This window comes from Carex rostrata, chromosome 4, assembly GCF_964058835.1.
Source record: "Carex rostrata chromosome 4, lpCarRost1.2, whole genome shotgun sequence".
NCBI classification, from domain to species: domain Eukaryota; kingdom Viridiplantae; phylum Streptophyta; class Magnoliopsida; order Poales; family Cyperaceae; genus Carex; species Carex rostrata.
Window position 1 is genome coordinate 2,666,629 of NC_135921.1, and position 12,167 is coordinate 2,678,795.

The 12,167-nt window shown below is 31.7% G+C and overlaps 1 protein-coding gene across 4 annotated transcripts; it reads left to right on the top strand.

The window, feature by feature from the left end:
* Positions 1 to 9,519: 9,519 nt before the first annotated feature.
* On the top strand, positions 9,520 to 11,849 carry LOC144552683 (ribosomal protein S5 domain protein). Of its 4 annotated transcripts, none has more exons than XM_078300678.1 (7): positions 9,520 to 9,839; positions 9,952 to 9,993; positions 10,098 to 10,213; positions 10,434 to 10,539; positions 10,615 to 10,668; positions 10,766 to 10,963; positions 11,537 to 11,849. In XM_078300678.1, the coding sequence occupies exons 1-6, from the start codon at positions 9,543 to 9,545 to the stop codon at positions 10,922 to 10,924; spliced, it is 774 nt and encodes a 257-aa protein (XP_078156804.1). In that variant the 5' UTR covers positions 9,520 to 9,542; the 3' UTR covers positions 10,925 to 10,963; positions 11,537 to 11,849. The 4 variants fall into 4 exon arrangements, with proteins under 4 accessions (XP_078156804.1, XP_078156806.1, XP_078156803.1 ...); XM_078300680.1 differs by having other exon boundaries at positions 11,602 to 11,849; XM_078300677.1 differs by having other exon boundaries at positions 11,804 to 11,849.
* The last annotated feature ends 318 nt before the right edge of the window (positions 11,850 to 12,167 follow it).

Consider the following 12,167-nt stretch of genomic DNA (forward strand, 5'->3'; position numbering starts at 1 on the left):
TCAAAATTAAACTGTCCGATGTGAAGGGCATGACCTGCATGCATTTCTTTGATCATATTTGTCTGAAAAAAAATTAAGAGCAAGGACACACAAACAAATAACTTTTAAATTAATTTTTTTTTCTCACACGTATAAATAAAAAAAAAGTAGGTTCACTCAAATTTAAACCGTCCGATGCGAAAAGCATGACCTACATTTCTTTCATCAAATTTTATCCAAAAAAATTAAGAGTATGGACACACAAACGTTGTGATTTTGAAAGATCGTCATTCAAAAATTCTTCTTGAGAAACTTCCTAAACTAATTAGTTCATTTTGGACTGTTAATTTTTCTGTGCAAAATACCTATAAGTTTATAACACTACTAACATTTTTAAATTTAAAATAAAAAATAATTCATGCTTCTTATTGGTAATTTGAAATTAATGTAACACTAAATTAATCTAATGGACATCCTAAAATTATTCCTTGATATTCAGTCCTTAAAAGTTTTGAAAATATGTATTCGGTATGGTAATCGAGGCCACTATATAAGATAAAATTACATTTAGAAAGACAGTAGGTGTTAGAGAAAGACTGAGAGGTGTTGTAGGAATTCAGATCCAGAGCACCTGATTGAGTATAATTTGATCTGAGTCCTCAGTTTTAACTTGGCGGGAATCTCAAAACAAACCTCTTATATTTATATTGCATACCAATTTTCAACCCCTCGGTTGGAACTTAATTAGAGCTCATTGTACTCATTCAGGTACCTTGATGGATATATACATATTCGTGTTGTAGAGGAAGCTAGCATACATCAAACCTAAATCATAAATAAGTTTGATTCCGGCTTTGAATCATCTAATTCACTTCAAAATTCAAAAAAACTTGATCTGCACGAATTTTGAAATAGCGTGCACAATTACTAAAGCAGTGTTTGTGTATCTAACAGTTTCGAACATACATCAAACTGATTTTGTTTCAATATCCATTTGATGCCCTCCACTTCCGTTGTAGAGAGATTGTAATTTGAGATGCTATAGGGATGAACATCAAACTGATTTTTTTATTATTTATTAAGTAAATTACAAAAATGTTATTTTTTAGTGGTCCATATTTGTCTAATGAAAGGAATTTAGAAGACAGTAAAGGAGAAGTATTTCTTTATTTTATTTCCACTCAAATGTTTACAGTGATCTCATGGTGTATTTATAACAGCTATACAAACATCTATTACATAATTGCCTAATTGTTTTAACAGCACAATATTAGTTGCTAACTAACTAACAAACTAACTAATTCTATGCGCCTAACTGTTGCTAACATTTTAATTTGAGTCTGGAAATCTAATCCATTACTTCTTACTCCTACATTAATTTCCTCCATTGTCTTAATAACCAATTATTTCATTTTTTAACAAAACTACTATAAAAAAACTAAGTATGTCTTACAGGAAAACTCAAACCAAATAATTTTTGAATTGAAGTTTGTTGCACATACAAATAAATAAAGAAGTAGTTTCACCCAAATGTAAGCTGCCCGATACGGAAAGCATGACCTGTGCTTTGACCGTATTTGTTTAAAAAAATATAAAGACAAGGAAACACAAGCAAGCACTGTCTGGCTCATTTTTGTTGTGACAAAAGTACACAAAAGTTGTGATTTTGAAAGATCACCATTCAAAAACTTCAATATCTTGAGAATGCTCCAACACTAATTAATTCATTGAATCATTTTGGACTGTTAATTTTTTAGTTCAAAATACTTATCACACTACTAACATTTTTTATTTTAATATAAAAATTTTAAGAATATTTTTTTTATGCTTCGTATTGATAATGTGAAATTAATGTAAGAGTAAATAAATTAATCAATTGGTCCTTAAATACTTGACCAATTCAATCCTTAAAAAGTTTCAAAGGTATGTGTTCGGCAAAGTAATCGAGGCTTACTATTTAAGATATAATTAATTACATCTAGAAATACAGTAGGTGTTAGAGAAAGACTAGATATTGTAGAGGGAAGCCGATCGAGAGTATTCAATGGACATTAGATCTAAATCGGTTCGATACTTGTTTGTAATTGTCTGATTTATTTTAAGATTTGTTAATACTTGATATGTACGAATTTTGAAGTGTGTTGCATGAATATTGAAGCAGTGTTTGCTAATAGAATAATTACGATCATCAGATTGATTTGATGAGTAGGTAGGTCTTCTTGTTTGGTTGTTTCGCTATGTATCACCCCAGGTACCTGAGGTGCTAGTGGTGAATCTGGACCATTCATTTCACTTGACACGAATCTCAAAGCAGACCCCCTACAACCTAAACAGCCACTAAATTGAGCTGTTGGTCTAGATGAAATTAATCTGAAGCGTCCATTTTTTTCAATTGCACCTCAGGTATTTGGGGGATCAACCATCATCAGAAGCTAAAATTACAAGCTTGACCAATGATATATATGTTCCCACACACATTCATCCCCATAGCTTCTTAAATGTATTTTTATTTTATTTTATATATTACCGTATTGTTGATTAGGTACGACTAATTGTCCTTAATTATACAACCTCCATTAACTTTCAGCAAAAGAAAAACACACACACACTGAAAGGGGAGAGCCTAAGAGGCAGGGCGGAAGTAGATAAAGGTGAGAGCCTAAACAATAATTTTAGGGAAGTAAATTACATTTTTCTATTACCAAGTGTTTTAGAGGTGGTAAAAAGGTAGAAAACCGAGACACATTACATTTTGCTTTGAAATAATTTAAGGCTAAAGCAACTATATATATCTCTATTATATTATTAAGCACGTTGGGTGTCCGATCCACCAACGGCTACGATTGAGAGATGAAACTTCGGATTTGATCTCAGCTCTCCAATTAGATAATTTGTCTTCTTTTAATTAAATGCATCTGTTTTATGTATAGAAGTCTAAATTTAGTTAAAAACACATCCACCACATATGCTGCCACACGATACGTTACAATTAAAATTGAATAAAATCTGAAATTTAGCGATATATTTATCTATTTCCTTTTTTTTTTGTTTTTTTTTCCATATTTCACATCTTCAATTGAGAAGACTCCACCTTCCATTTTCTTATTTATTGTTTTCTTATTTCTTCGTTTCTATACGGATCACAATGGAAATCATTTTTTTTATTTCCTTATTTCTCTTTCTTTGTTTCTATACATGTTGGTGTAGGCAATTTAGAATATATTTCTGATATAGAATATATCAATGTGTGTGTGTGTGTGTGTGTATTCTAAATTGGAAACAAGGAAGAATATAAATTAGAACGTGTGTGAATATATTTTTTTCTTATAATATATGTGTGTGTGTGTGTATATCCTATACATACACACGATAACACTTTTTATTTATGTTTTTTAATATCATATTATATGTTAATATTGAATTGTTGTATGATATGTGATATTAGATTCGAATCGAGCTATTATTTGATATCATTGGTACTTAAAAATAAAAAAAAATCATCACATCATCAAATTATTATCAGAGATCACGATTAGAGTTAATTAAAAATACAAAATCATATAAATTTTCTATTAACATGTGTTTTAATTTTTAGATAATTATTATTTTCATTGATATATTTGTTTCTTATAATATGTCCCCGTTGCAACGCACGGGTATGATACTAGTATCTACGTAATATATCTAAACAAAGCTTAAGCTCTCATTAATTCTCTCTCGTTATTTTATCTAATTGAAAGCTTTAGAATGACATAATTCTTATGGAGTTTTTAGAAGAAGTATGATTTTTTTCATATGCTTAGCCGTTTATATTATATAGGCTAGAATTAATTATGACAACACAAGACTACCTAGTGTACTTCATCTCATCCGTTTTTAATATGAAGTGGTTATAATAATTCAAACCAAAAGAAAAAAAGAAGAATATCAACAGTGTCACCTTTGTCCTTATCATTACTTAGTATATTATTTTGGTCTATATTCAGAGGCGGGACCAGCTTAATTCAGGAGGGGTCAACTGTGTCTTACTGAATTTTAAAAGTTTATACAAATTTACAGATTTGGATCAATTTTGTTCTCATCTGAAATTTTATTTGCCCCTCTCTGAATTTTTAATTTGTAATTAATGTTAAATTTAAGATTAAAATTTTGATATTTTATTTAATTTTAATTGGTAATTAGGACTAGAAGTCAGAGTATTGAAAATTAGAAGTCAGATCATTAGAAATTAAAAATTAGAACATTATTTTTTATATAATGCCCGATTAGCTAATGTGTTTGAATCTGATTAACTATTCAAACTTAATTAATTAGTTATTTTGCTGCCCCTCTCTCACGAAAATTCTAGATCTGACCCTGTTTATATGAAATCTTTTACAGTGAACAATACAATCACGTTTTCACAGGGCAAGATAAAGTTGATAATCTCATGAATTTTCGTTTTTACATATATATATTATGTTGTAAAATTCTCTATTTGCGTGTATCCTGAAATAATGTATATATATAATTATATGTTACCACTGAATTAGTTGTGTGGCAATTACCAAGGATGATAGTTTTAAGGTTGAAGATGCAATTAAAGTTTAAACAAGGACTGATATAATATAAGAAAAAAATCTAGTTGCATAATCAAAAGATTATTATAATTATTGTTAAAATACGTTTCTAATCAGCTTTTCCTTTTAACCAATAAATCTTTGTATTCCCATGGGCAAACAGTGGCAACTGCTATACAGAAGATGAGCTCAAAAGCTTGCTTAGAATCAGTAAAAGATTAGAGTCTTCTTTATTTTTCCTCCCTAAATTTAACATTATCATTCATCCTTTTATTTAATTTGTGTGCATGTGTGTAGAGCTGAGAAAATAGAATGGATGCTCCGTAGGTTGGTTGGCATAATCAATCAGTTGGTACTTTTGGATTTGGCTAATATGTTATGGGTAGCTAAGAGGCCTCCCGTGCTACGGCTCAATATTCGACTTTTCAAAATCCTAACGGTCGATCTGAACCGTTCATCTTGTTATCCATATTAATATGTGTTTGGAGACCAAATTTTACATTTTTTGAAAATTTTTTAATATTTTTTTAGATTTATTGAATATCGCTGTTTTTTATGGTCCAGATTTGTCTGAAAAACAGCAATTTTCAATAAATCTAAAAAAATAGTAAAAAATTTCCAAAAAATGTAAAATTTGGTCTCCAAACACATATTAATATGGAGAACAAGATGAACGGTTCGGATCGACCGTTAGAATTTTAAAAAGTCGAATATTGAGCCGTAGCACGGGAGGCCTCTTAGCTACCCATAGCACCGTAGCCAAGTCCTGGTACTTTTACAAGAATATGCCAATAATACAAAATAGCTAATATCTACAAAAAAAAATTAAGTAGGGTAATTTTGTTGTATAGTGATTTGGAAAAAAATAAAGATAAATATTACAAAAAAAGATTAGGTGTACTTGTAGATGTAGAGTGATCAGTTTTGTTTTGTTTTTTGTTTTTTGTTTTTAAACTTTTAAAGTAGAATGATTGACTATTTAGAGAAAGAGCTACCTCTTAGCTATTTTGTCTATTAGCTCACAACCTTTGCTATTTTGCCAATCCTACATGCCCAAGTCCTATGGCAATAGCCATATAAATATCATTTTGGTCAATAGAAATGCAACTTGTATATATTGTCATTATCACCTGTCAGAAGTTTAGATGTCAATTTACATTATATTATTTTATGTCAAATGATATTTTTATAGTGAGATGTATGAAAGTTATTTATAATTAATTTATAATGAAGTTCACATTGATACCATTTATTATTTAATTGATGTTTCATGTAATAAATAATTATATTTACATATTTTTATTTTGTGTGCGACTAGATATCCACCAGTTGCAAAACTAAAATGATGTTATAATGGATAAAAATATTATTTTTACAATGGTTGTTAAAAATGGGATCAATTCTTTATGCTTGTTTAACTAATTTTATTTTATTTATGTATTTATGCAAGTTAAATTAGAGGGTTGACTCTAAAATTGAATTTAGTATTTATTGACTACTATTAAAATCACAAAAAGGGACTTAGCCAACTCAATTTAAATTTAAATAAGTAACAAAACTTGGGAGACATTTTTTTTTAACTGTGCGCATTATTTTACAAGAAAGAAAGAAAATCTACAAAGAGGCAACTCTGAAAAAAAAAAATATAGAGAGCCCTTTTTTTTTCCATGAAATAAAATATAGAGTATGAGATGGAGCAAAATTCTTTTGGTATTGGAAATGAAAATTCAAACCAGCGAAAATCTCACGAAAATAAATTTTCATAACCTTATTTTTCTCACCAAAACCCATATTTTGATATTGGTAATCAAAATTCTAACCAGCTAACATCTCATGAGAATAAATCTTCATAATCTTATTTTTCTCAACAAAACCAATAGGAAAGAAGTGGGCGAACCTGTTCTAATACTAATTTAAAAATAACATTGCTATTTTCTTTAAATTTAATATAAAATTGATATTTTTTTGGTATTGCTTTTCTGGCATGATTCTCTATCATTTTCAGATACTAATATTAATAATATTATTGTTTCTACAATTCTTTGACCATGACCACTTTTTTTAGTTCATCACAAGCATGTTAGCTCTACCAAAAATATGCAAAAAAAAAAAAGAAAAAAAAAAATAACATCTTCAACAATATTTAACCCCTATAATATTGATTTCCTTCCTTATCTTAGTGTACAAATCATTTTTTAATATTTTAACTACAACTATATGTGAAAGCTAATTTTGACCTACAGAAAGTGATCAGATCCAAATAGTTTCTTTCCTTCTCACCACATATACGTAAACAAATAGGTTCACACAAATTTAAGCTGTCTAATACGAAAAACATGACCTGCTTTAATATTTTTTTAGTTTATATTGACAATTTGAATTAATGTAAATTTCTTTTAACCAAAATAGTCATTAAAATTGATATTACTTAACCAATTCAATCCTCAAAAGTTCCACACAGATTTGATCGGTTCCTTGGTCTGAGTATCGGTTTAGTATCTGTGGTCTGAAGGTATATGTTCGGTATGGTAATCGAATCCCAAAATGCTGAGTTATGAATATTTAAGATAGAATTTACATCCCAAAAGCAGATTTTCTGACTATGAGGATCAATCGTGAATGGGGTCAATCATATAAATTTTTTATGCTGCGAATGAGAGTCAATTTATAGTATTCATATCATTTTACTCTAGATTATAAAGAAAACTGTGTATAAATATAATTTAAAAAAAAAAAAAATGGAGGTCAATTGACCCCCATTAGCTCTTACTCCCTCCGTCTCTGCCCAAAAGTACTTATGACTATTTAAGATAGAATAACATCTAGAATTTACATCCCATAGTGCGAGTTACTTGTGACTATTTCATCACTCTCCTCTCCTCATCTGCTACACCAGATTTAAAATTTATTATAACGGTTCGGATCATATCTATTTCTTTCTGAATCCGTATCCTCTGCGTTAACTCAAAAAGATTTTGAGTTAATGAATCTCAACCGTTTGATTTTAAACGGAGCCAATCCGGCTACTGCTTATAATATAAGGGGCCTTTTAATATTGGTGCAGATCTAGTCCGCATGAATCTTAAAACAGATCGAACGGTTGAGATTTATTTACTCAAAAGATTCCCTTTTGAGTTAACGCAGAGGATACAGATTCAGAAAGAAATGGATATGATCCGAACCATTGTAATAAATTTAGGAAAAATTTCCAGTGTGCCCATACGGACTTTTGAAATAGCCAATTTATATATCCATCAAAATACCATAATATCCAATATCCCCATACAAATTTAATATTCTTTCATTTATTCCCATTAATTTTTTCTAAAAACTAAATTGACCACAATGCCCTCTAATTTTAAATGGAGGTGTCCATTATTCTTCTCTTCCATCCTTTCTCCCTTCCTTCCTGTACTCCACGCTGTCTAATTTTAAATGGAAGTGTCCATTATTTTTTGATTAGTGACAATCTGAAAGACAACATCTATGTCTTGTAAGATTATATCTACATAGTTCTTGAGAAATTCTATCATTAATTTCTTGACTCTTATATTGTTCGGCATTTGGTTAATCACTTCCTTAATTTCTTAACTTGTAATGTTCCTGCCAATATCCTCTAAACCTTGTTGTGACTGGTATAAATTTGACCAAAATATTTGAGGTACCTCCTTTGACTCAGCACCCATTAGTTTCACATAAATTTGAAAAAATACATCAGTTTTGGCTCTTTGATCCGAAAATTGAGTGCCTTGGTACTCAATGAAAGGTATATAGTATGTGTTTGCATTCTTTGTACCTGAAGCTATAGCGTGAAAGTAGCTTGTATTTTTTATCCCCTGCAGTTTTCATTTTGTTTACGATCTCTGACGCCAAATGTCTTCTTCAACAACACAGACTTCAGTATGACTCTTTTTAATTAGACATATAATTTAATTAATTTATCAAGGGGGTGACTGTTCGGATCTCCCTCCTTGGCTTTAATTTGTTATTTTATGTCATCAACTTTTTTTAGTATATTATTGTGAAGAGTAATTTCTTGAACTGTTTTCAAGACAAAATTTTGCTTTCGGAGGTGCATAGAATGTTGAAAGTACGTGGCTACTTTGCTTGGAGAATACGTGCAGCCTGTTTATCAACTTGTTTTTCTCAAACAAACATTCTCAATTTTTTTTTTTTGGAGATACTGATGAGTTAATAGAAGCGTGAAGTATATATATAGAGGAAGGGAAGAGGGAGGAAGAGGAGATTAATGGACATCTCCATTCAAAATTAGAGGGCATTGCGGTCAATTTAGTTTTTAAAATAATTAAATGGGAATAAAGAAAAGAATATTAAATTTGTATGGGGATATTGAATATTATGATATTTTGATGGGTAAATTGGCTATTTCAAAAGTTTGTATGGAGATAGAGGAGAGTGACGAATCGAAGATGTCTGTGGCCAAAGCTTTTGGGATTTTTAATTATTTTATTATGTTTTTAGTGCCCAAGGCCAAGGGTCATGAGAAATGGGTTTTACAACACTAGAGAAGGTTTTCATATATATTTTTATTTTATTTTATTTGAATTTAAATCGATTTTATTCAACTCAGTCGACTCTTCCTTAACGCCACTGGTGAGTGGTGATATATATACAGGCTGAATATTTATAACATTATTTCTTGCTTTATAAAACTGGATATCTTGATCTAGCATTAAAATCAGCTATAGCAGTTGTAAAACAAATCTGATTATTATTATTTTTTATTTAGAGAAATTGACTGTGAATGTCACGACCGATTGATCTACCGATTCGATTAGATTCGATTCGACCAGTAAACAGTTGATCCGGATTTTTATTGGGTCAATGTCCGATTCTGATAACGTGGGCCTATACTATTGGCCCAAAAATAATGAAGAGGCGGAGAAGCCCAAACCACCACTGATGGATACGATAAAAAACAAATAACACAGCACCTCTTTATTTTCTAGTTCCGCTTGTATTTCATGGCGGATCGAGCCCCAAATGGCAGCGGTACGAATCCCGCCTCGCCTCGCCCTCTCCTCTCTCCTACAACACTCCGCCTCCAAATCGCCGATCAACTTCTTCCATTCACACTTACCATCTCCTAGCGGCTGCGGCTACGGAGGAGGGACCAGCGCGCGCTCTATGTCGTCGTCTTCCTCCGGCGCGTCCTCGCCCGATCCGTACACTACGCTGGCCGAGCGAGCTACCTTCGAACGCGAGATAAAGAAGAGCAAATTCATTGCCATCGCTTCTCCCGTCTCTGACGAGCACTCCGCCATGTCTTTCCTTTCTCAGGTTCTCATTTTTTTGCCCCCTTTTCAGAGAGTATAGTGTAGCTGTCAGCAGTTATGTGTATGTCTTTGATGATGATTATGAATATCTGATTTTAAGATTTATGTTAACTCAGGTTAGGGATCCCCGTGCCACTCATAATTGTTGGGCATACAAGGTACCTGTCTAATCTATGCTTTCTTTCAAATTCCTTTCCTCAATTCTATATAAATCAAGAACCAAAGAATTTGTGATGCCAGCTTTCAATTTCTCTTTTGGTAGCTCGGAGAGCAGTACCGGTCTAACGATGATGGCGAGCCCTCTGGTACTGCTGGAAAACCGATTTACTCGGCAATTGTTTCCTCTGGGCTTGATATGGTGATGGTAGTAGTAATTAGGTAATTTCTCATATGATATGTAGTTTACATCTCTCTCTCTCTCTGTTTATAAATTAAAGCTATTTTATTTAAATAATTATCTTCTGTAACACCATTAGAGCTATTTAGTAGCTTCCCTTCCAGAAACAAGAGACTGAGTTATTACACCAGCAACTATGCATACAATTACAATCTGAGTTTATATTCAGTTGATGTTTTAAGATTTCATGCTTTATTATAGATATTTTGGAGGTATAAAACTTGGAACTGGAGGTCTTGTCAGAGCCTATGGAGGTGTTGCTTTGGAGTGCTTGAAAGGAGCTCCAACTTGTTTTGTTAAACCCAAGGTACTTGCTTGAACCTTGTAACTATAATTCCTTCTTTTTTGTTTATATTATATATAAATTTATTGTTTATTTCAGGTTCGAGTTGGCATGGAGGTACCATTTGAACTAGTGGGAACAATTTATCATCAGGTGAAAATAAGTTCTTTGTGGTAATACTATTGCTTATTATCTGATTTTTTTTGCAATATTGACTTAAATTCAGTGGCATTGGCCTTTTTGGTAACAGCTCCAACATTTTCATGCCGAGGATATTAAACAAGACTATGATACTGGCAATGATGGTACGACAATGGTTACATTCAAGGTGGATTATGAGAAAGTGAAGAATTTGGAGGATGCAATCAACTCCAGTTGCAGTCGAAAAATAGAGTTTTTTAAAGGATAATTATGTGACATAATCCATACCAGCCTCTCCAGTTTTGGGGTTAGTTTCTCATCATTGTTTTTTTTTTTTTAGAGTAATTGAAATTGCTGGTACAGCCATTGACAGATAATCAGAGGTTGATTGACTATTCTCAAGTAATTTTCTTTGGGATTGTATACTCACCGTTTTTTGGCTATCAAAGAGCAGCATTGTGTATAAAGAACTTCAATTACACTAAAACTTTCTGTTTAGTACATATTTCTTCTATTTAAAACGTTCCTTCACTATGTGGATAATTGTATGCTAATTCTGTAGATTTCATGTTTGTACAACAAATATGTTAAGTTTGTTGATACTAATATTATCTAACAAAAAAAGGTGTACCGTGATTGGGGTTTGGGGGGCGGGGGTGTGTGTGTGTGTGGATATTTATGTAAAAGAGTGTAAGAATCACAAGTGAACAACTTAAAAAATCAAATACCATATTTATTGTAAATCACATTGTTATGAATAAATTGCTAAATGCACACACACATATAAGGTGCACAATCTCAAGCATACATGACACTAGAGCCTCATGAATCGCATAAGCATCTCTCTCTAACCTAAAAGAGGTATTTTATGGGATTGTAGGCATAAATGGAAATCCAGAGATTTTTGGAATAGTATTAAAATTGATGGAAATGTTGTGCCAGCAGTTGGGGTTGCTGGAACAACATCCGGTGAATCTGATTTTCAGTAATTCGGTGCGCCGCTTCATTTCCACCGTTAGATAAGTGGGCCAGGAGAATAACTAGCAAACTTGGCATGGGTAACCATTGCTAAATGTCAAGAGTTATGAATTTTGGCTCAATTTGAAAGGAATTTTAATAAGGTTTGTTTGCGTATGTTTTAAATGAGGTGGTGAAGAACTGGTGTGAATTTATGGAATGCATTTCTGACGCCCTTTTGTTGGGGTCTTTGGGATGGTTGATCTTGTGCCAATTAAGGAAAAATGTTGGTTGGTTATCTTTTCTTCCATTTGGTAAGCTTCCTTAATATGCTCAATTTAGTCCTGTTTATTCAAATGGGGTGTTTGCAATTTAAAGTAGGGATATAGTGGGATAAATGGTTTTACCAGCGCTGCTCTCATTACGGTATTATGTTTTGATGTCATTCAAAGGACCTTCAGTAACATTTACAAAATTAACATTTGAAATCAAATATTTTGAATAAAGTTTCACTCGACAATGAATATGCTAGAGTGGCCTAATTTGTTTACTTT